The sequence below is a fragment of the Bradysia coprophila genome, chromosome II, assembly GCF_014529535.1.
Source record: "Bradysia coprophila strain Holo2 chromosome II, BU_Bcop_v1, whole genome shotgun sequence".
NCBI lineage: Eukaryota > Metazoa > Arthropoda > Insecta > Diptera > Sciaridae > Bradysia > Bradysia coprophila.
The window spans coordinates 3,281,381-3,307,218 of record NC_050735.1 but is presented as its reverse complement, the minus strand read 5'-3'; the positions used below and the strand labels follow the sequence as shown (position 1 = coordinate 3,307,218).

The window sequence follows — 25,838 nt, the reverse complement described above, 5'->3', positions numbered from 1 at the left end:
GGGCCAACCAATTCAACGTTACCAGTTCCCTCTACGTCACTGGCACCTTCGTCATTGGGACCAAATGCAATTAGTGGTGGTCAATCAATAAGTTCCACTGAAAATGTTGTGGACTTGTCTCAACAATCATCAAATCAGAACACCATCACCGTTAACGCACTTGGTGAAGTTCAAACTGGAGTTACGGATGCTCAAATCGAGGCATCAAAGCGTAACCGAGAAATTTGCATGGTCTTTGGGCGCGTTATTTCTTCCGAACTAATTCTCCGTGCAGGAGTAATGTGGCCACATTCCGTGTGGACAATCACTGGTTTAACTTCCCGATCTTTCGTAGTGCGATGCCCGCACCCGTATCGTTATGCAACCCCTTCAACTACAAGCGGCGCATCAATAATAGACACTGGTCGTATATTGTCGGTACTCCGGGTTTTGGAGTCAGAGTATGATTTTACTCTCGACTTATTTTGAGGAACATACTGTATTTTTGATGCAATAAAATGTTTTTTAAAGTTCACTTATGCATTGTAAACCAATTACAACCATTACTGAAACAAACATTTACTACGTAACTGTATACTATCAACGATGAGCAACATGATTTAAGTTATCAAACTTTCAACAATAAGTGTCATCATAAACGTATGTATCAAACTAAAAAATGTTTCATCATTAAGTTCCATAATAAACAATGTAAGTATGAAAAGGAATTCACCAATAATCAACGTAAGTATAAAGAGAATTTCACTTTAACTGTGGTAAACTAAAATTATACAATTATAAACTGTAATATGATGAATTCAGTTAATTATGCAAACCGAAATTCATTGTTAGGGTTCTCAGATTGCACTTCACCTTGAATTATTTTATTTTCAACGTCATTCATTTTGAATTTCTTTCGTTTTGAACACTCTTTAAACAGAATGCAAATTGCTCCAGCTATCATCACGAGTATGATAATATATACCAATATATAGTGGTGTAAGTGATGAGTGTCAACCGTTGGTTGTAGAAATAATTTTCGTTGATCTGAAATTGCTGCTTGCAAATTATTCAATTCGTTAGAGATGTTATACGTTGGAAAACTCTCCATGGGTTGTTGAATCAATTGATCAATATCCATGTCAATATCTGTATTAGCATTCAATGCTGGAGTTATAATGATTGGCTGGTCTTCATCATAAATATTTTCGGAGGCAAATTCAAGGTTCTCTGTTTGTATCATGCATTGCCGAGAAATAGCAATTATGCCAGAACCTTGCACAGTGCATGATGTTATGCTGTCTTTGCATATCATATTTAATATGCTTTTGTTTTGTACTGAAAATATAAAACTATTAGGCGTTATTAGTTTAGACCACGCTTGATTTTTCTTCATTATAGTTGTATGACATCGAGGCGGTATTTCTTTTGATGCATGAGTAAGAATTGCCATTTCACATAATGCCTCGTCCTGTTGTACAGTATAGACTGGATATTTTTGTTTACAAATAATTACGTTTCCATCGAACTGCAAGCATTGTGCATATAGTTGAGGTGTTAACATATAATATCTGTCTTGTCGTTTGTTCAATGCAATATACTGATATGGCGTTGTTATTGCTCGAAATGTGTTGTCATGTTGAAATGGAACAGGAATTATATGGTGCAATGTAAACATATCTCTGCTTATCAATGGGATGGTAATTCTCAATAATATTCGATTCGTTGATACTCGTACGGTTGCTTCTAACAAATTATAGATGTGTGCCAAGTTTTCCGGGATATTGTCACCAGGTATCATTAAATCGTTCGTAATATTTGAAGATATTGCTATTAGGTGTTGTTTAAGCTGGGCAGGGCTAATAACAATCGGTGATACTTTGCCATGATGGACGTGTGTGACTAAATCAAGCATTGCATTTTGTTGCGTTAATTGATTTTGAATTAATGATGTTATTTGTATTGCCAGCATATTAAACGTTGTACCGTGGTTTGTAGTTGTTTGGTTATGAATCAGCTCGATTTGGTTTTTTAAATACAATATTTGCTGTCTCATTCCTTCTTCTTGTTGTTTAATAATGTTTAACGTTAGATCTTGAATTGTTGTTTGGTTACCGATTACTTTAACCAGGTAATTGTTATCATTTTTTAATTCTTCGATCTGCTTGTTTATTTGCTGAGCATCATTGTCATCCATTACTCCGGTTACCACTTTTAAACCAGTTCCAATGAAATTGATCCATCCTCTACGCTTTCTAGACAACAATTTTTCGTTTGGCGATTTATCTCCGATATCATCGAGTACTCCCCTCCGTTTTCTCAACACGCTTGTTTGAGAAAACGATTTAAATATTTCGTTAGTTGTGCTTAATGATGAAAATTGTTGTTGCAGCACGTCAATTGTTGCGCTGCAATATTTGTCTCTTTCCATTCGATTGCATATTTCCTCCGATTTTCGTATTAAAAATTGAATTTGCTCTTCTTGTTTCCAATACGGTTCCATTCGAATGTATCCTGTTATTATCCATTTATCAGTGCTTAATCCCATTTTTCCGTTTTGTTCGAAAAATAGTCCAGGGCTATGCTTCAATGGTGTGTAGTCGCATTCTTTAGCACTGATTCCAAGTATTAGAGCAAACAATGCACATAGGAACAGGATACTTCCTTTCAATCCTTTTGCTCGAGTTCGACTAGCAATAGGTTGAAATTCTTCTGCTTGAGGGTTCAATTTCTTTTTTTCTTTCAAATTTTCATTATTTGCTTTTTTGACTGCTGATTTTTTAGATGTTGGTTCATTGTTCGAAAAATTGTTCTCAATATTTATGCCGTCATCATTTGCAGTTCCTGGTAATGGGCAAATTTGATGAATTGATCTAGTGATCATACGAGTTTTCAATTGAATTTTGCTTGTATCCACTTTTTTCGTTTTATAGTTGATTGCATTTGATGCGTCCGCTTTTGCAACTTTTATTTTTGCAACTCGTATTTTTCCATGCTCGTCTGTTGTTACTTCAACGATTCTGCCTATTTTCCATTTCAACGGTTTTACATGATCCTTTTTTATAACTACCATGTCGCCCACTTTTATGTTTTCCTTTTCAGACTTCCATTTTGTTTTTCCTTGCAGTTCTGATAAGTACTCGCTTGACCATCTGTCCCAAAATTGATTCCTCATCGCTACCAATTTGTGCCATAATTTTGCTTTCGAACTGTAAGGTAATAATCTGTCATCAATTGTGTTGAGTGGTGCTCCTATTAAAAAGTGTCCAGGTGTTAACGGCTGGATGTCATTTGGATCGTTAGACATTGCTGTTAGTGGTCTTGAATTTAAGATTGCTTCTATTTCTGCTGATATTGTTCCAAGCTCGATAATTGTTATTTGGACTGAATGTAGAATTTTTGTTAAGTGAAGTTTTGCTGACTTTACTGCGGCCTCACTTAAACCGTTGAAATGCGGACTTCTTGCTGGAGTAAAGAACCAATCTATATCTCGTTCCACACAATATTTCCTGATTTTTCTTTTCCCTTTTTCACTGGTTATGATTTCGTACAGCTCTTCCAATTTATTATGCGTTCCTCTGAAGTTAGTACCATTGTCGCATATCAATTTCTTTACCAATCCTCTACGGGCAATGAACCTTTTTAGACATCCAATAAATCCGTCAATGCTCAAATCTGGAGCTGCTTCCATGTGCACTGCCTTTGTTGTTAGACAAACGAATATGCAAACGTATCCTTTAGTTATTCGCTTGCCTCGTGGTATGCTGTGTATGTCAAATGGTCCCATGAAATCCAAACTTGTGTGCACAAATGCTCTTGCTATGTTAACTCTATCTGCTGGTAGATTTCCCATAATTTGCTGCATTAACATTGGTTTCGATCTCGTGCATAATACGCAATCTTTAACTATCCTTGTTGCCAATCTTTTTCCTGATTCAGGCCAATAATACTGCCTGGTAAATGACAACAATGCTTGCGCTCCTGCATGATGATTCCTTTTATGAATGTCCTCCATAATCAATCGCGTTACGAAATGATTTTTCGGTAATATTGCGGGATGTTTGTGCTCATAACTAATTTTTGCTTTTATTAATCGTCCACCAACTCTTATTATTCCATCTTCGTCAATGAATGGTGTCAATTGTCCAAATTTTGATTTGCTACCAATGCCTTTTTTAATCATTTTCATTTCCACATGAAATTCTTGTTGTACGTATTGCAAAATAACCTTAATAGCTCTTTTTTGTTCAATGGCTGATATTTCACTTGAATTGTTTGTTTTATCCTTCACTCTCAACATGTAGGCCACTACATTTTTTAATGTTTCAAATGAATTTTTGTGATTGATTCTGTCAATGAAGTGCTCCGACGAATTCACTGTAAGCACTGTTTTTACTTTCTTTTCTTCATTTGGATCATTTACGAATGCTGGTTTTGCCTCTGGCCAATCACTTTCTGGTTTTATTAAAAATTCTGGACCGTGCCACCATAATTTCGATTTCTTTAGGTCCTCTGGTAGTAAGCCTCTTGAAATTAGGTCAGCTGGATTCTCTTTAGTATATATGTAATTCCATTCATCAATATTTGTTTTTCGTTTGATGGTTGCCACTCTATTGGCTACAAACGTTTTGTAATTTTTGTCTCCCTTCACCCATGAAAGCACTATTTCTGAATCCGTCCAATAAAATGCTTTGCTAATATTGATGTTTAAGGCTTGCTTTAATTTTTCCCCCAGTTCAACCATTGTTACAGCTGCACAAAGCTCCAATCTTGGTAGTGTTGTGGTATTGATAGGTGCTACCCTTGATTTTGAGCAGATTAAGGAGCTTTGAATGCTGCCATTACCATCAATTGATCTCAAATAGAAGCAAGTGCCATATGCCATTTCCGATGCATCGGAGAATCCATGCAGTTGAATGTCTATTGCGTTTTGAATTATTACTTTTCTTGGAAAGGATAATTCATTCAATTTTAATAATTCTTTTCTGAATTTTTTCCATTTGTCTTGCAACTCTTCAATTAATTCCGTATCCCAATCCATATGGATTATGCATAGATGTTGCATAAACACTTTTGCCATTAAGATGACTGGATTTACCATTCCAAGAGGATCAAAAAGTTGCGCACTTTCCGATAAAATTGTTCTTTTAGTAATTTTTGTATTTTCTTTCGGTGTATACGATATTTTAAATATGTCATCCTTCGGTACCCATTTTATGCCTAAAGCTTTTGTTTCTTGCTTTTCTGCATTAATATCCAAACTAACTTCTTGCTTATCTTTTGGAATTGATGCCAGTAACGTAGGACTATTTGAACACCATTTGTGCAACGTAAAATTTGCTTTGTTACACATTTCTATCATTTGTCGCTGAAGCTCCACCGCTTCTACTATTTGATCACTTCCAGTCATTAGATCATCAACATTGAAATCTCTTTTTGCTGCTATGAATGACAATGGATATTTTTCTTTATGTTGTTCAGCCAATGCGTGTAAACACTTTATTGCCAAATATGAGGCGCAAGTTGTTCCATAAGTAAGTGTGTTTAATTCGTAGTACTTCAACGGTTGATTTTCGTTTTCTCTCCATACAATCATCTGATACGGCCTTTCTTCTTTGCATACTTCCACTTGTCTGTACATTTTGGTTATGTCAGCGGATAGCGCATATTGATGAGTTCTGAATCTAACCATTATCGAAAATAAATCTTGCTGCAAAATTGGCCCGTTGGCTAATATTTCATTTAGCGATATGTTGCTAGTTGATTTTGCAGATCCATCAAATACTACACGAAATTTGGTAGTGCTGCTGCCTGGATTTCGTACTGCATGATGTGGAATGAAATAGTTTTTTGGATTAACTAAGTTCTTTCCAATTTCTGTCATGTGCCCAAGTTTCTCATATTCTCTTAGGAACTGCACGTATTCATCTTTCATGTTTGGATCGTTTTTAAATTTCCGCTCCAAATGCTGAAAACGGCGAATTGCCATTTTTTCCGAATTTCCCAAAATGGATGGATGTTTTGTAAATTGTAGATGGACAATGAATTTTCCTGTTATTTTGTCTCTTACTGTAGTGTTTTGGAAAAACTTCTCACAAGATTGCTCCAGTTGGGTTAATGGTTTCTCAGTTTGAGTTTTTTCTTCGATTGCCCAAAACTTCGCCAACTGGGTTTCCAATGCACTTTCGGTAGCAATGCCAACATATGCCTGAGATGGTGTCAGTCCTAGCACTTTTCCTGTAACTATCCATCCGAACACACTTTCTTGTAAAGTTGGTAATCCATTACCGATTGATATTTCGCCACATTTTAACAATTTGAAGAATATTTCTCCTCCTAAGATCAGATCGACTTTTGATGGTACGTTGAATTGCTTGTCCGCTAATTGAATGTCCTTAGGGATGTTCCAATTAGTTATATCAATTCTTTTTTCTGGCTGCTCAGTTGCAACCGTTTTTAACAAAAATACTTCCAAATTTTCCTTAAAGCTGGATACTGGTGATTTTACCGTAATAACTGTTCGTTTTTTCGCATTTGTTTTTACTTCACCTATTCCCAACAGCTCCATATTTGCGCACTTGTATGTTAATCCCAATTTTTTCTGCATTCGTTCGGTCATTAAATTGAGTTGGGATCCGGAGTCCAATAATGCTCTTACTTGCACTGGTGATCCATTTTTATCAATTATGTGCACTGCCACAGTGGCTAAGAACACATGTTCCACTTCTCTTTCGTTATTTCCTAATAACACTGTTTGCACTTTTTTAGCTTCTTCTATATGTAATAAGCTATTGTGTTTTTTGTCACATTTCGGGCAGTTGGATCTTTTACACTCGCTGGTTTTATGTCCCTTATTTAAACAATTGAAGCATCTGTTTTTTCTTATTTCCTTGATTCTCTCGGCAGGAGTGCTCTTTAAGAAAACAGGACAACTCCATATTTTATGCTCTTTTTCTTTACAATTGCAGTAATCACTATCACTTTTATTGAAGTGTTTGTTGCCTTTTTCGTTTTTATTTGCAACTAGCGCAGTGCTCACTTTCGATTTATTGTTTTGGTTGCTTTGCGGTTTTTGATAATTTTTACCACTTTCACTCGGTGCTTCATATTTGCTGCTTAAGTGGTGAATTCTCATGTTCATAAATTTCATGAAATGCCTGTAGCTTCGCAATTCGCCAACTTCCGTCAATGTATTTTCGTAAATGTTCATACTGAGGCCATCGATTCGTCCTTCCACTGCGTAGTAAAACATGTACTGCAGAAGAGCATCATTTATATTCATGTTATCGATTATCATATACGCTTGGTTGATGCTATCATACACTTTTTTCATTTGCTTGATTGATCTTGGATTCATTTTTTCTCCTTTAAAAATTTTATCCAGTGCGGTCTTTAAAATCGTATGCTTGTCGCGAAATCTACGGTTCAATATATCCCATGCGGCTTCATAACTTTCGTCTATGACTGGTAATGCCTGAACTAACGTTTTTGGTTCACCTTCCAGTTGTCCTTTTAAATATGCCAATTTTTCGGAGCCACTCATATTTGATTGATTGTCAATCATTTTCATGAACAATTGTTGGAACGGTTCCCATTCCAAGTAGTCACCTTTGAACTTCGGAAGTTCCAACTTTGGCAGTTTCGTATTTGATGTCATTGTGTTCTTATCTTCGATTGTTTTTGCGAAGATTCTGCCCATTCCACTTTCCATTTTAAAGTAGATATGAATGTCATACCCTGGCGTGAACATAACTTTAGAGTTCATTTCCGTGATCATTTCCCATTTTTTGATGATCATTTGGCGCATTGCTTTTGCGTCAATCTTGTCCATAATAGCTTCATTGTCATAGTATTCACGAAGCATTTTATCAAAGTTAGCCAGAGTTGTTTTTGCAATATTCACCACCATTGCAGGATCCTGGTTAGCTGAGACCATACTTATTATAGCTGGATCCGTAATGCCGCTTTGTGGATTTGGTCCTGGATTTGTATCCTGACTTTTAGTTAATTCCTCAAGGTGTTGAATTAATTCTTCACGATATTCCTTCACTATTTTTTCAATTTTATTGTAATAGTCGGAACTAAAGTACAAATGCGAGCTTTCTACCTGATCGCTTTGTTTTAATTCAGTGTTGTTTTTAAAGAAAATTGCCCAATCAGCATCAACTCTCTGAATTCTTTCTTTTAAGTATTGTACACTTTTTCTTTCCAACGCCAATGCTTGGAATGCTTGCACCCTTTGTTTCATGCGATCCCCAATCACCTGTTGCTCATTGAGCATCGCCGTGGTGTCTGACATTTTTTACCGGTTTTTAATTTATATTCGTTTCAGCGTCTCTATGTGACTGGTTTAGAGCTGCGATTTATTTTTCCAATCAAGCCCAATACTTGATTTATGCTCCCTTCAGTAGTTCCAATAACTGCCCAGAGCTTTGACTTTCCGTTGTCAACCAAGTCCAAATACTTTCCTTTGCTCCTTTCGTAACGATTGCCTTAGAGCTGAGGGTTTACGGTTGCCAACCAAGTCCAAACGCTTAAAGAATTCCTTCAGGGCTGCAGTCCCTTAGAAATTCTTTTTACAATTTATTACTGTTACCAACGCTTTACACGTCAAACGTCGGGGTCACCAAATTATGTATAGTAAACTACTATAATACGTGTTCGTTATCGGTATAAGTAAAACTTAAGTTGTTCTCTTCTCAAAGGAGAATTAAACTCTGTTTTATTCAATCAATCATTACAGTATTTATACTAAATCTAAACAAAGAACTTATTGTTATGATCACTTATAATTATCGTGGGAAGTATGTCAAATACTTGTTTTATAAACATGCAAGTGACATGTTTATAAACATTTAAATTTATTGAATCCGTTAATGAGAATTATAACGAATTTCTAGGAATCAAATTCATAAATAAACAAAAACCGAAAGATTTTGTTATTCCAAGAAAAATCATAAGTTTTCATTGAATCTGCTATGCATAATTCACATTATGCATGCATCTTCACCTGGATATATAAAATCGTTAATGCATTGCGCATGCGCGATCATGAAGATGCGCGCGCATATAGTAATTATTATATGCGATTCGATTGCATTAAAGATTCCATTCAATTATCATGTGCAAGCATTAACAAAGCTCTAAGCTCAAATGTAATTTGTTTTAAGCTTCAAAAACTAGTAGTTGCTGTTACAATCATCTAAGGTATTAGTGCTGTGCTACAGTTAAATTACACTGTTTATAAATTCTAAATGGTGCCAATAATATTTGTTCCTTCTATATGATACTAGTAGCACTTTGACTATGTCATCAGCAAATTTTATTTATATTTTATTTTATACTTGTTCACCTTTCTCAGCCAATTCCAATTACTTAACAAAATTTTCATTGCTGAAAGCTTTTTAAAATGTTGAACATGCTGTAGGCAGAATTCAAAATCTGAAACAAAGCTCAGATTCATTGTCATTCCAGAACCATTCGAATGCAAACACCATATCATACCCTTGTAAATGTCTCCAACGTTAATGGATACAACTTGCCAATCACAATCTCCTGTGGTCGCTTTAAATATTCAGCAAAAATGACGATACACTTTTTGGTTGATTGGGGCTGGTTATACCAGTCTGATTCAAATAAGCTGTAGGATAGCCGATTACTAGACAGCATAATCTCATTCCCAAAGTACGTGATCATAAATAGTCCGTAAATAAAGTAAATAAACGCCAGGAAGTGTACAATACGTTCCGGTAGATTTTCACCGACATCCTACACAGACGTAAACGAATAATAAAACGATCGCGAGTGCGTGAGTTAAAATCGTACAAATGCTAGGCAATAAATGGATCCGCAGATGCAGAGGCCGCTGGTGCCAAACTGTACTAAAAATAGATCTGAGAAAAAGGATTCCAATTCGCTTGCCAATCTGGAGACAAAAATAGGAAACTTGGTACAACTTGTTAGAACGCAACACAATCGCACACCCCCTAATGTGTAAGTGATCATCAATAGACGCTTTCAAATCTTCAAAAAACTTGTTTTGCATATGCTTTTTTGTCATCTTTCCTTCTGCCTTTTTCTTAATGATTCCCAGATTCTTCAACTCATTTCCCAGCACTTGATACCTCAAAGAACACATCAAGAGTAAATACCAAATTATTGTTGTAAAAATGTCTACGACTACGGTTAAAGCCATTTCAGTAGAGATAAAAATTGTTGCAAACCAGAATGCAATTTCATTGTTTTGACAATCCATGGGAAATGCAATTTTCAAAAAAAAAGTTTTCTCACTTCCAAGAAACGATATTACTGTCGACGCTGAAGAACCAGCAACAGTTACAAATGCAAAAACCAACACAAAATGCATGAATCCTCTCAGTTTGTCGTTAAGTAGTTTCCAGTCATCGTCACGTCGAATCGAAATGACACAAACTCGATTCAACAAATCAATAATTTGATTCTGTTTCCAAATTAAGAGCCAAAGTTTCGTAGTCAGAACTGCAACACTGATTGCTACTTCCGCTAGGAATATAGATTGTTCCTTTTTATCATTTGTAATCGCCCCAACCGCCAGTGATACTGCAAAAAGTGGATAATAAAAGGAATAAAATAACTTAATTCGGAATTCCTTGACCGTAGGTTTATCTCCACGATGCCAAACACCAATGAGATAAAAGAAAGAACACATCAGTTCGAACACTTTATGAATTTTAATAGAATGCATCCTTATGGCATTAGTCGTCCACATTTGAAAATAAAACGAAAACTGTGGATTAAAACTTGATTGCGTGGATACGGACGATATTAAGCTGATGTGGCTTGACACAATTGCATCAATACATTGTTCCTCTCTCTTTGTAATAAAAATGACTTTAATTACAAGACAAACTTCATAACGTTTACTATAAAGCTTTGATCGGTTCTTTGCAATATTTCCTCGCGCTATAATTAATAGGCAAGCGTCGTTCTTCTCGCTCTTGCACGCATTTGAATTTTTTTTTTATTGGACTTTAAATGAAATGACTAACACTATCTTCGTCCAATATTCTACATGGGAAGTGAGAGCTTTTACTTTCAATAATTAAAGTACGCCGAAGATTATTTTTTGGTACTGAGATGGAAAAAGACGATTCGTTCTAAGTTATGCAGTAGCTATGCGAGGTTTAAATTGTTCAACTTTTCTGGCGTTGACATGAAGATATTTCCACTTATTGGTGAAACTATCAATTAATGGTTTAAGAAAATCATTTAAACCCCTTTAGTGTCTTATTTTAACGGAATATCCAACTAAATTAGAGGAGTGAGAATGACGCATATAGTTTGTGAAAATACAAAGAGTCATTTGACAGATTAGATGAGAGTAAGTGGGAGTCATGCACCGAAGCCTCAGTTGGGCCTGTTGTGCATCCCCATGGCTGATCTATATTTTTGACTTGAAATCTTGTATATATGTCCTTCTATCCGTGGATTATGACTGTGTAAATGGTATGGGTTGTCGATATGTCTTATTAGTGCTAACTTACATCATTTTGACATATTATAGTAAGTGGTGTGTCAACTATTAAATGGACACTATTTTGTAATAACCAAGTTTCTACCATTTAAAAAATGTCTTTAAACATGATTATTGTAAAGTGCTGCCGAAATATTTTATGGCGAATACTCGTAATCACTTAATTATTATAAAAAGCCACACAGGATTGCTCACCTTGGGGATCGAACCCGAGTTTCTTGGCGTGTGAGTCCAATTTTCCTGGCCTGTCATCCAACAGAACTCTGAAATAGTATTTTTTTTGTCTGGATCTACAATTTAACCCTTCCAGGGCTTAGAAATAAATGTCGTATGACGATTATTCTATGGGAAATTCCAGCGTAAGGCATGTTACCAAATCAAATTTTGTCTCTTTTTGATGTACGAATACGCACCAAAGAAGATGCGAGAAAACATACCGTAAGTCATGTTACCAAATGTGACTACGCCATCGCTACAATAGAATGGTTATGTTGTGAGAGTGAAAGAGAAAAATTTCTGTCACAAAATACGTAGATTTACCCAATGATACTTCATAGGTTTTAAACCGTTGCCTTATGAGGGACTCAAAATGCCGTGCGACACTGGTCTAGTACGTCTAGTAGGTCTCGAAGTCTGAAGAAGTTAACTTTTTTAAGTTTTCAATCATTGATAGTATCTGCTAATATTTTATTCTAAGAATTACGTGCACCTTGCATCCATGAAACAAATTTTGTATACCATGACTATCAGAATTCCATACCCTATCGATTGCAACCCCAATCAGTTCTATCGCTTCCACAGAGCACTCTAGGGAGCCTTAGTCCGGGGGCTGCAAACTGCACGGTTGAAAATCAAAATTGTTTGTGATTGAATTGAATTTGTAACCTTTATTATCAACTACTGGATGTAGGTCTCCGAATGAGAGCTAGCCATGAAACACCACGCGGGCCAGTGCGGGTTGGTGAGTGATGCTCTACGTGAATTCCGAACCGCGCCTATAGGTTATCAAGCCTTTAGGATTTTTTTCGTCTAGTGCTGATTATAACTGCGGCTAAAGTTCAGATATTTATTCACAGAATGCATTGTGAATGGGTTACGTCATTCATGGACTTACCGAATGTAGCCATCACACTCGCAGCATTGTTTCTTTGAATGTATAAGCTTATTCGTTGTTTTAGATACGTCTGCGATTTACTTTCTCCCGTTGCTTGTGATATTAATGTCATTCATTAATCAACTACCCAGATTATTTCAATTTCAATTTCAATTTTTCATTTATTTCCAAAAAAAACTTCTGAAATTAAACACACAGCGTAGCTCCAGTATGCGTTACAATTCTAAGGAGCTACAACAAAGCTTGGGTACTCTTAGCAACATCAGAAAAAATGAAAATCCCAATCATACCGGCCCATTTTTGCGGCAAATATTTAATTGTTAACAATCATAACATGGTTATTTCAATAATGAAACGTGGAATTATTTCTCTGAGTGCGTAATGGTCAGTCATTACTATTTTAGACTTTATGGAATAATCACATGAAAATTACTGTAGAACGGTTATTATTTATTTTTGATATATTTTTCACGAGAAAATGGATAGTCACAATTGCCAATATCCTCCTGATCACAATGGTGGATGCCTTTGATTGGCACCTTTACTATAAATCTGACCATAACTGGAGCAGGAATTATTATTCGGAATTTCAATTCTTAAATTCTTAAAAATATTGAAAAATTCTGAAAATTATCGAATGAGAGAATTTAGTTTTTGTGACGTAACATAACTGTGAACGACAATTTTTCTCTCTAGTTTAGGGCTTATTATTCGGAATTTTTTAGGAATTTTAAGGAAAAAAAATTGTTAAAAAAAATTCTAACAAATTCTTAAAATTCCTGAAAGGTCTTCAAAGAACTTTTAGAAATTTTAAGAATTTTGAGAAATCTTGAAAATTCCGTAAAACCCTTAAAAATTCCCTGAACTATAAAGAAAAATTATCGTTCGCAGATATGTTACGTCATTAAAAGTTAAATCGGTAACCCTACATAGCCAGATGGGTAAGGTATCCGAGTTGGCTTCAGTGATACGAAATTGAAATCACAAAATTATAACTATTTCAAAATACAAATTTTCCGACAACAACCTGTTGCAAGCAACTAAAATGTAAATCTCATCATAAATATTTAATGAAACTTGCAATCGATTTCTATACGTTTCACGAAGAAATCATAATAATAGGTGAAGGTAATATAAGTGTGGAAGTATATGATAAAGCATTGTAAGAAAACTGTTCTCTTTAAACTATAGTTTTAAGATATCTATAGAGCAAAGTTCAAGCTTGATGAATACAATTCAAAAACATTGTTGATTGACGACACATCGTGTTGATAACGTGTAACTGTAGATGGATTAATACAACAATTGTATTCATGAATGAATCATAATGTCAAATTGCAAGAGGTGTTCAAGTGCACTTGAACTAGTGGCGACACACTTTCATTATTTTCCCTATCCAATTACAGATTCCTGTGGAACGTTTACTGTAACGACTCCAACACTCACATACTCAAACATGAATTCACCAAAGCCCTACAAATCGAATCCACCTATCAACATATACAATCGTCCGGGCTGCCTTCTTTATCGCATACAAGCATTTTGATATCGTTGTTCGGTCATTCCGATCGCGTCACATTCGAACAATTCAAATCGTGGATCCTAATTCATGAAAAGGCGACCGTTTTATCGAAATGGTTACTGCTGGAGAATGGTGTGAACTTAAGCAGCGAACTGGAAACGCCCACGTTTTTCCAGAGTCTGGCTGGTGTTACACATCTGGAGGAGCAGGATATTGCCGATTTGGAAAAAGTGTTCTGGTCGCTTAAAGGTTCCGCCAAGACCGGACAATTGGATTTAGAATCGCTGGGACCGCTAATAACGCCACCAGTGCCGCGGGCTGCGTTACCGGGCGTTTTTTTGGCGTTCGACGAGAATCGTGACGGACACATCGATTTTAAAGAATTGTGTTGCGGTGTTAGTGCGGCCTGTCGTGGACCTACCGTGGAACGAAGCAAATGTGAGTATTTGACTCTTGTCTCGCTAAGGGAAAGGTTTTTATCAATTTGACTTTCCTTTGGACCAGTTTGCTTCAAAGTATTTGATATGGACCGTGATGGCGTTCTTAACTTCAACGAAATCAAAGATATGATTGACATTTTGATATATGTGGCGAAGGAAAGTAGCAATTCATCCAGTTTTAGGAACATTACAGCTGAAAATATGTTAACAGAACTGTCTCAAAGGGTTAGCAAAGGGTCACCAACAATTGATGGAGTCACTGAGGTTTGTAATTTATTGAAAATTTCCTTCTTCTGATATATAATTCCCGACTATTTGATAGACCGCACAACAAAGTCCTTCGAGCAGTACAGAAGCCATTCCATTCAGTTTTACCCAAGAAGATTTTTTAATGTGGAGCGTTCAAAGTTCACTGAACTTGGTGCAACCGTTTCTCGATTTATTGTTTGAAGTGTGTCACATTGTGCTGGGATTGAGGCCTCAATGTACACACTTAGAATATGACATTGTCAAAGGATGGTTAGCACGCGAATCAAGCCGTGGCTACAAAATCGGTCAATTTTGGTATTTAATATCATCGGAATGGTATCAACAGTGGCAGCATTACACACAAAATGTTTCGTCGACTCCGTGCGCATTTTGTAAATCAGCTTATACCAATCAACGCAGCATGATCGGTACCGATTACGGTGTGGTGTGTGATGAGAGTTTTACTTCAAATTCTACGGAAAGTACTGGTGATTTGCTGGCAACTGCCGATTCGTCTAGTCTTGGCTCCGGTAGCAGTGGTATTTCGTTTGGTCGAAGCTCGAGTGGACGACCGAACTTCATCGATAATTCGCATTTAATTGCACCGAATCCGTACAAAAGTGTAAAAACTTTGACTGGAGAAGGTGGTCGCTTGAAGCGAGACATAATATTAGCCGAGCATCGGGATTACGAATTGGTTCCGGAATCGCTGTGGAAAGCACTTTCACAATGGTATAGAGGCCCATTACCATTGCCTCGCCAAGTCATTCAACCACCAAACTCACCAACTGTTGAACTCGAATTGTATCCTCTAAATCTCCGAATATTGCGACATCAAAATCCGGCACCAGTTGCACAAACAGTGTCTACATGGGGAGCGGTTGCCGGTGGATATGGTGCAATGACATCAGCCGGAACATATACATCAACATCGAGTGCAGTACCATCGGCGTTAACGCCACCGAAAAGATATTTAGCTTATACGGCTGCTTTCAGTCGCTTGGCAACGATTAAACAAGTGGGAGACTTTTTGTGCCAGCATCTTCAATTGAAAACCGAAGACGTTCGATTATGGCATTTGTATAATGCGGCTGAGATTCCGTGCTTGCTGGAAGAGGAAAATTTAACGCTACAAGAATTGGAAATCAACGACAACGATCAAATTCTGTTGGAAATTCGAAATAAGGACTTGACATGGCCGGAAGAGTTGGGTTCACTGTCACTGTCGCAACCAAGCGGAATCGGTGGACTTGATCGTAGAGCTACATTAGCGTCAATACAGTCGGTAAGCTGGCGTTGGTAAACGAATTCATCACATCGGTTTTACCAGATCTTGTTTGTGTTTCAGGTGCATGCGCCTGGTGCTACCGGCTTACATAACTTAGGCAACACGTGTTTTATGAACTCAGCTTTACAAGTAACACAGGCTAACCGATAATCGTCCAGTTGAAGTCATTTAACGATGAACATTTTCCAGGTCCTATTCAACACGCAACCGTTAACTCAGTATTTTAATCAAAACATGCACCTGTATGAACTAAACACAACCAACAAACTTGGAACGAAAGGTCAATTGGCAATGCGCTATTCGGAACTTTTAAAAGAAGTTTGGACATCATCGACACGATCTGTAGCTCCATTGAAACTACGCTTTTGTATGACCAAATATGCACCACAATTTGCCGGTGGTGGACAACATGATTCTCAGGTAAAATGTGGTAATCCGAATGGAGAGTGGAGACGCTTTTCTTACACAAACTGATCGTTCCACTGTAGGAATTACTGGAGTGGTTACTGGACGGTTTACACGAAGATCTAAACCGTGTGACGGAGAAACCCTATTCGGAATTGAAGGATTCCGATGGTCGGGCCGATAGTATTGTAGCGCATGAAGCATGGGCTCAGCATCATGCACGAAATCAGAGTATTGTTATCGATTTGTTCTATGGCCAGTTGAAATCGAAAGTGAGTTGTTTGTGCTGTGGACGAGATTCCGTTCGTTTCGATCCGTTTAGTTTGTTGAGTTTACCGTTGCCGGTGGAAAATTATACTTATTGTGAGGTGTTGGGTGAGTCAAAAACTTTTTTTTTGTAGACTGACGGATGTTGATTGTCGTCTCATTGAATTCCAGTTATATTATTGAATGGTCAAGTGCCAGTAAAATATGGTCTGCGTTTGAATTCGGAGTCCAGATACATTGACTTCAAGAAGGAACTATCGAAACTGTGCAATCTGGATGCGTCTCTGATGTTGGTGTGTGAATTGTCGAGTTCTCAGATCCGATGCGTTTTGCCCGATGAACAAAAATTGAAAATGTCTACAGCAACCGAGCTGTTTGTGTACGAAATACCAAAGAGTGACTTTTTCCGCCAACGGAACAGTACCGAAATTGGAATCAGCATTGAAAATGGGCTGAAGGACATTCAACGGAATAAAGGTAAATGAAATGTTGAGCTCGCTATCAGTAGACTATCAGTAGAGCTGCCTTTTCGTTCGTTTTTTTTTATTCTTTTTGATTTTGCATCACTTCTTTTCGTATCTCTTTCACTTCTCTGTTCCACCTGTCCATTCAGTAATCCAAATTTTGTTTTCTTTCTCTTCCATTTTTGCCATCCGTAATGATCTGCGCATCAACACGAAACGAATTTTTACAAAATCAAATCGAAACTCCATCGCGCAATTTAAAAAAAAAAATCGAAATTTTTCACCTAACAAAACAAAAACACTGAAGCACTGCTCATGTCATCAGACCAGCATCAAATGACATCCACATCGCTGTCGTCAACAGTATCGTCGGACGAGGCGCACGGCCAAGAAACACCGCTAACGAAACCGATGTCGTCCACTGCCAACGTCAAGCCCGTATCCGATTCAGAAACATCGAAGGTAAGCCGGTGCTTTGGAAACACCATCTGCATGCCCCAGAATTTGTTGTGCTTCAAGGTACGGTTGATGTACTTCCTTTATTTTTATTATTTATTATTTTTACTCACGTTAACTCATACACAACACATTGACATACCGAGACAAACAAAAGTTAAATGGTTGAAGAAGTGGCTGTTTTCAATGTTGGATTGTTGTGCAAAAGAAAAGACGATGAAAGTTTAACGCAATCAAAGAGATTTTGTTTCGCTTTCAAGGAAATCAAGTTCAATAATCGTTTGGCGGTTTTCGGTCTATTATGAACTTCAGATCTGAGTGTGAGAATGGAAATCTGGTAGAACATGATTCTTTCCAATGTGACACATAAAACGACCTATGCCGTTTTCCAAGTTAGTGCCGAAAATACCTGTCTGATTGAATTGGATCAGTTGACCAACAAGACGTGATGCTCGTGATGTAGCGAGAAAAATCATCACCCCTCTCCGGGTCACATTTTCAAAAAGTTGTAATTTAAATTGATGGAAACGCGTCGTAAAACTCGTTGTTATGTGAGCAAAGGGTGTTGTTCATAACATATTATCAAAAAAAAAAAGTCCAACCGAAAAGTCTTTGCTAGTTTTGCGAAGCATTCGATTGGGAATACACTCTTAAGCAAACGGAGGCGTATAAGACTGTAGTACTTCGTACGGGTCTAAGCATTTGTAGCACATTTGACGCACTGGTTTCAATAGGTAAAATCGATTTTAGACCAGCAGAAAACGAACGAGAGCATACACAGAGTCATAACTTCGACGCTTTTGCGAACAATTCGACAACAATTTTTTTTTTGGTTATGGCTCTATGGATGGCAGCTCAAATAACCTTAGAACAGACCTATTTTACATGAAGTTTTTCTCCTACTGTTTCCATGAAAACCAAAAAGACATTCGACAAATGCGTTCTACCTCAGTAGAGAGGCGCTTTTTCTATGGCGCTGTTATCGTTTATATTTGTAATCCACATATTTCGTTCACCAAATGAAAGCCTAGATTTTCGTGTTTCGACATTTCGTACCAAGACGGAAGCACGTATCCATCAAGTTAGCAGAAACTAAAAATCAAATATAGTTCTTCAATGGGTTAGAAAAATGTTTAGATTACAAGTATAGACGACAGCAGGTTGTCGAATCGTATCATAAAACATGATGGAATTACACTCAATGCCAAAAATTCCATTTTTTTTCCCGAAAATTCCATCGACCTGTAGCGTCAATTGCAACATAAAATTTGACCATAATAAATCGATATCCATTCGGTGAAGCCACAACACCGCTACTTCATAAATTTGCTGAAGACCGCCATCAAAGCTCCTCAAGACGCAATCACTTACTATGTGGTTTGTTGTTTGTGGTACGTCACTGCAATAACAATTCGGTGAACTGTTCGCGTTCCACTTGAAGAGCATACTAGTGCTGCGACCATGACCAGTTCTGAGACGGTTTTAACGGCACCAAATTCGTCGTGGCTGATCCAATGGATCCAATCAGTGATCCATGCACTTAACCTTAGTCGTTGGGTCATCAATGATGTGTTGGTTCCGCAAGTTTTCATTACTCCACGATTCTCGCCAATTTTCAGTCTGGTGGTAGGCGAAATTTGCGGTGTGGAAAAACTGTTCTTTCCGAATTGGATCTCTATTTTTCAGCCTCGAAAATGACGGGGCGTCAACCTGATATCTGTGAACAGGAAGCCTTCTCACGGCGAATGTTCGACGGAGTGATGTTTGCTAAAACTGGAAGCCATGCGAGCGGGGTTGATTTTAAGGTGCCGGTGATTTCCCTCTCGGATGCATTTCAAGAAAATGTACGACGTTGATGCACCCAACAACTAGTCATATATCACAGTTTTGTATAATGTAGCTCGTTATTGTAAATACTGCTTTAAATTTTGTTTAAAAAATGATCTCTACAGTGGCGAGGTGGGTAGTACTATCAATCGTATAGCTTCTTTTTTAAAACATTATCCAATTTTACCTTAACAATTTCTTATTTTGATCATTTGATTGCATTAAACTTTCGCATTTTATTTTAATTTTTTTGTTGGGATATGGTAGTTCGTTGTGTTTTCGGTTTTTAATTTCAACAAGTGTTTTATTCTTTGACCATTAATTTTGTACAACCAATTACACATTTTGTTAACGTTCAGTTTATAGGCGGTTTTGCGATCCATATTTTCATTAGCTCCAAAGTAGTTGATTCCTATGAGTAGGGTAAAGATGTTTTCCTGATCGAACATTACGATTCAATCCTTTACTTTCGATAAAACAAAGAAGTTTAATCTTATTTTCGAAGGTAGGCTTGTCATGGTCCATCGAAACAAATGTCTGTCACGACTTAAAAAGTCGACCGGAAAATTCCATGAACGTTGTCCTAGGAAGAGTCCCATAGATTTCGAGCTATTTCAACGCGAAATTTCGTTCATCGCAGGTCATGCCATGGAACTAACCATCTTAGCCTTTCACACTTTAAGAAACCGCAAACTTGCTGTCACAATCATTGAATTTGTTGAATTCCTTCGTTCAAATTACCGACCAGTGTTTGATACAAACTCTTTTACTTCATTCGTTGGATATGTTTCTCTAGACCTCATTTCTTTGCGGTTATCGTTTATTTTTGTCTGCTGTCGATACAAAAAGATTAACCGTCAGGGCCTGTTATTTGTGAAATTTATTAAATTAGAATTTCGTTGAGTGTCACAAATAATAGGTTTCAGTGCCGATAAGTATATATCTTCCACTGAATCTGTTTGTCTTACCATGTTTTCATGCTGTGGATAAAATTTTAGCGTAAAAAGTGAGAAATGATTACAGTCTGTACTACAATAAAGGTATGCAGGGCAGGCGATGGTTTTTTTTTGTTTTAAACACAATCAATGGTCAAGGAACCCGACCAGGATCCAGTTTCAAAAATACTATTTAATGTCTTGTGGCGAAAATAGCTACTTCCAGGCCGCACTTAACTCGGGCAAAGTAATTTTTTGCCTTCGGCTCGGATTACTTCACTGCATGCTCGCCGAAAAAATCACCTTCACCTAGGCATGTAATTAACCAAAAAAGAAAGAAGAAATGAAAACTCTTTAGGTTTTGCTTTGTAAAACGTCGTTTCCAATTCCATTTTATTTCGAATAAATTTTTACGATTTAAAACCCATTCTCCCATTCTAAGAGAAATAATTTCTTGTATACGGATGCTATTTCACTAACCGGTCGAAGTTCGATTTGGTTGAGTTCAATTTTCTTTTCTTTTAAAAATGAATTTTTAGCCCCGTACGAAGTACTGGGGGCTTATAAGATTAATATGCCGTTTGTAACACGTCGAATTGGAAGCAGACAGTAAGGGCAAAGCATTTGGTTATGTTCATAGAGCAAATCACAACCTTTTTTCAAAATTCTTTTTTTCCCCGATTGGTATCGACAAAAGTAAGGTCAAGTTCGAAAATGGGCATGGTGGGGTCGGCCCTTCCAGAGCTAGGGCCCTATAGGTGTTTTTCAGTCTTTCGACGATATCTACCGAAATACGCACGCAATAGCTGCTTGTGATATATCAAATGAAAGGTATTGACGAGTAGAACAAAGTTGCTGAACATTGTTTTTGTGTAGGATGCAACGCGAGCTTGTTGGGAGGGCTCAAAGGTCGTTACTCGGCCCTAAGTGTTTTTTCCACATAAATCGAGTAAATCTCATCAGATTTTGCCAAATTTAGTTTTTTATGGAAAGTAATTGAATACCGAAAAGAACGTGGCGAAAAAAGTTTAAAATTTGGGCCCTTGGACTAAGGCCGCTACTCGGCCCTAAGTGTTTTTTGCACATAAATCGAGTAAATCTCATCCGATTTTGCAAGATTTTGTTTTATTTGAGAGATAATTGAATGCCGAATAGAATGATGGCAAAAAAAGTTTAAAATTTGGGCCCTTGGACTAAGGCCGCTACTCGGCCCTAAGTGTTTTTTGCACATAAATCGAGTAAATCTCATCCATTTTCCTAGATTTTGTTTCATTTGAGAGATAATTGAATGCCGAATAGAATGATGGCGAAAAAAGTTTCAAATTTGGGCCCTTGGACTAAGGCCGCTACTCGGCCCTAAGTGTTTTTTGCACATAAATCGAGTAAATCTCATCCGATTTTGCTAGATTTAGTTTTTTATGGAAGGTAATTGAATACCGAAAAGAACGTGGCGAAAAAAGTTTAAAATTTGGGCCCTTGGACTAAGGCCGCTACTCGGCCCTAAGTGTTTTTTGCACATAAATCGAGTAAATCTCATCCGATTTTGCTAGATTTAGTTTTTTATGGAAGGTAATTGAATACCGAAAAGAACGTGGCAAAAAAAGTTTCAAATTTGGGCCCTTGGAATAAGGCCGCTACTCGGCCCTAAGTGTTTATTGCACATAAATCGAGTAAATCTCATCCGATTTTGCTAGTTTTTGTTTCATTTGAGAGATAATTGAATACCCAATAGAAAGTTGGCAAAAAATTTTGGGTTTCTAAAATAATATCGTAAATTGTTGGTTTTATTTGAGAGGTACTTCGTACGGGCTTTCGTAATTGCGCTATGCGCAATTTTAAAAATGAACACTTTCAGTAAATTTGACCATGCCCAACTTGACTTGCATTTTGGTAACAGACGCATTAGAGGGTTGTAGACGTATTAGGGTTCCGGGCGTATTACGGCTACGGACGTATTATGGTTACGGACGAAATAGGATTACGGGTCGTACGGGGCTAAGTCGCAGCAAACGCTCCGACTGTTCTGATGCCTTGTTTTTTGGGTGGTGAAGTTTGTCAATTTTTTGGGCGAATTAATTAGTTACCGTAGCCTTATGGATGTTATCGTTTACTTGATTCCCTTTTAAAATGTGTAAATGTTTATGTAAAAATACAAATATGGTTCTATTTCCCCCGTCCCATTAAACTGAGCTTTAACCCTTTCTTATTTGTGTTGTGAAATTTACGTTCCAATTTGTCATTTAGTGTACATAATTTCCCGTTTTAATCTAAGCCAATTTCGTTGAGTTCGCTAAATTATTTTTGGTTTTTTGTAATTTTGCCACTTCACAGCACAGATATTGTATTTTCGTTCCAAAACACATGACATTTTATAATTCACTCATTTCGTGACCTAAGCCTGTTTCCCCATCGTAGTCTCTTACGACAAAATTCCTGTACTCTGTTACAGCAAACCAGCGAATTGAGTACGAGCCCGGAAAACACCTTTACGCATCAGATCCATCGAAAAGAAGGCTCATCGGTAACATTGCTTAGCATGAAAGGAACAACCAATAACAATAGTCTAGACGAACCAAATGAGTATCCGATTAAATCATCCGCAAAGCCCGTTGAAAGTGTCATTGCATCAATGAAATACAACAATTATGGTAATACGGATGCTGTCACAGCCACCACCGAATCGTGCTATTGTGGCAGTGAACGAATTAACGATTTACATTTAAGTAACCAACAACTGAACGGCCCAGCAACAGTTTACGATAATGGTGGTAATAGTAGTGTATGTGATAGTATTGAACATTCAGTTCCATTAAGTGATAAGTGCAATGGTAAAAGTGCAATTACAAGTTGTTATCGTGATGGTCGTCGAACGGCTGGAAATTATCTGATTGCCGTGCATCGTAAAATGAGTCGACAGGATACATACTTTTTGTCGTATCACAAATCACGGCCGAGTTTATTCGGTGTGCCTTTGTTGATTCCGTGCTACGAAGGTGGGACGAATAAGGATTTATATTGTACGGTTTGGATGCAGGTCGCTAGACTGTTAAGTCCATTACCTCCGGCATCAGATCAGTCCAACCATGCGACGGATTGGTAAGTGCATCACTTGTTTTCTGTCAATTTTAAGAACTTTCATCAAGATCTATTGCCTACGTCTCTATGCATGGCCGGGCGTGTTGTTTCGATGGGAAACTTGACTATCAAATAATTTTACAAATCTTTACATTCACAGTGACGACAGTCTTGGCTACGAATTTCCATTCACGTTACGGGCAGTCGGCGAAAGTGGCCGCGTGTGTGCTTTATGTCCATGGTCACGATTTTGTCGCGGCTGCCTTATACCATGCAACGATGAGCCATTACTCAAAGGATATTTATCGTCGGCGGAATCCAGTTAGTTTTTTGTGCTCCGTTCCACACATTTCGCCTTTTTTTACTGTTCGTTTTGTTCTACTTAGGCAACTCATCCACTCCACAACTATCGACTCGTGATACATTCCCAGCCATGCATCGTCAAAATTCGGATATATCGTTCGGCGAATCGCCGAATACTAGTGCCATACACATAGCGATTGACTGGGACCCAACGGCCTTACATTTGCGATATCAAAGTACACGTGAGAGGGTCAGTTCACGCGTTGAGTGGTTAAATTCTGAATTTTTGAAGAATTTTTGTTTTTCTTTACCGTTATATTCAGTTCCACACCGAACATGAAAGCGTAGCTACGTGCCGTCGACAACAGACAGAGCCAGTTGATTTAGACCATTGTCTGCGCTCGTTTACATCTGAGGAGAAATTAGAGGAATGGTATCACTGTGCCCATTGTAAAGGGAAGAAGCCAGCAACTAAAAAGTTACAAATTTGGAAACTGCCACCGATTTTGGTAGGTTCATTTTGTCAATCCGTCTACTACTTCAGTCGCTTATGGTCGCTAATCCTTCGTTCTAATGCATTCGCAGATCGTTCACTTGAAGCGCTTCAATTACGTCAACAACAAATGGGTGAAATCTCAGAAGGTGGTCAATTTTCCTTTCAAAAATTTCGATCCAACGCCATATCTCGCTTCGGTTCCGCAAGAGACCATTCTCCGGCACAAAGAACTATCCGAACAGCATGGTACCGCCAATGCGACCGATAAAAAATGTAAAATGGAAATCGACGACGAAATCGGTGAATTCGATCGAGAGAATTTCATTGGCAGCATTGATGAAAATGAGGTGGCCGAAGAAGCAATGGCATTGGACGAAGTGGACGGCAAAGATGATGAACAAATCGAATCTAGTCCAGCGAATGGTGTGAGCAAAATGTCGGTACGCCATTCGATGAATAATGCAACAAAACGGCAGTCGACTCGATCGACTGTCGGACGCCAGCGATTGGTGTCGTCTAGTTTAACACAAACGCCGGTTATCGACGGACACCTGGTTGATTATCATAATCATAAATTGGAAGATGGACAAGATCCATACGATCTGAAATATCAGCTGTACGCTGTGGTCGTAAGTAGTCGACATAATATTGATCCGACAAAGATATTTTAGTGAGACCAACCAAAACAACAACTCTCTTTTATCCCACAGTCACATTCCGGTATGCTAAATGGCGGACACTACATTTCTTATGCGTCAAATCCGAACAATTCTTGGTATTGTTACAACGACAGCTCGTGTCGAGAGATTCCATGTCAGCCGAACATTGACCCGGGATCCGCTTATCTGCTATTCTACGAACGGCAAGGACTCAACTATTCGCCGTATTTGCCGAAAGTCGACGACAAGCCATTGCCGAATGGCAACGTGGTCGATTCGGAGGAGAGTGATAATGAATTGAAGAAGCTGTGCGTCATTTCATGATTTTATTTCAACTGGAATTGTTGGCAAAGCTGGAATGGTTATAGGATCGTTGTGGTTGATGCGTGCGTTGCAGTGTCAGAAAATATAGAGCGGTATCGCAATTGTTCCGTTGTATTTTGTATTTGCCTTGCATTTCGGCTCTTTATTATTGAACTACTTAGCGAGATTTTATTTGTTGATTTGAAGATTAAGAAATGAAAGAAACAAATAAACAAAAATTTTATGTGTAACGGAAAGGAGAGAGAGATTAAATAATTTATCGTTTTTTAGTTTTAGTTCTTCTTGTTTTCATTTTTGTTCAACAAAAAAATTTAAGATTTAATTTTACACGCACGAATTATATTTTAAAGAAACAGTTAATGAAACCGTGTTTTTCTTGGTCGTCCATTTGATAAAATGTCCCCATACTTCACACAGAGACCATCAGTGCCCCACGGTACTAGACAAGTCTTTCAAAAGACTATCGTTTGAAACGTACGATATACTTATACACTGAGGGAGATGGATTCTTTTGAAAACACAC

At 37.6% G+C, this 25,838-nt stretch overlaps 1 protein-coding gene across 4 annotated transcripts in view; it reads left to right on the top strand.

The window, feature by feature from the left end:
* LOC119066476 (ubiquitin carboxyl-terminal hydrolase 32) overlaps positions 1-25,363 on the top strand; it is a 48,892-nt gene extending 23,529 nt beyond the window's left edge. Inside the window, exons 3-16 of one of the 4 annotated variants that reach the window (XM_037169006.1) lie at positions 14,012-14,565; positions 14,632-14,831; positions 14,890-16,101; positions 16,165-16,233; positions 16,294-16,524; positions 16,593-16,884; positions 16,948-17,253; positions 17,566-17,702; positions 22,908-23,554; positions 23,694-23,854; positions 23,920-24,086; positions 24,160-24,345; positions 24,422-24,961; positions 25,043-25,363. In XM_037169006.1, the coding sequence (XP_037024901.1) occupies positions 14,012-14,565; positions 14,632-14,831; positions 14,890-16,101; positions 16,165-16,233; positions 16,294-16,524; positions 16,593-16,884; positions 16,948-17,253; positions 17,566-17,702; positions 22,908-23,554; positions 23,694-23,854; positions 23,920-24,086; positions 24,160-24,345; positions 24,422-24,961; positions 25,043-25,315 (4,975 nt within the window). In that variant the 3' untranslated portion in view covers positions 25,316-25,363. Of the gene's footprint in view, positions 1-14,011; positions 14,566-14,631; positions 14,832-14,889; positions 16,102-16,164; positions 16,234-16,293; positions 16,525-16,592; positions 16,885-16,947; positions 17,254-17,547; positions 17,760-22,907; positions 23,555-23,693; positions 23,855-23,919; positions 24,087-24,159; positions 24,346-24,421; positions 24,962-25,042 lie in introns of all 4 variants that reach the window. The other 3 variants (XM_037168993.1, XM_037168998.1, XM_037168985.1) reach the window with 3 other exon arrangements.
* The last annotated feature ends 475 nt before the right edge of the window (positions 25,364-25,838 follow it).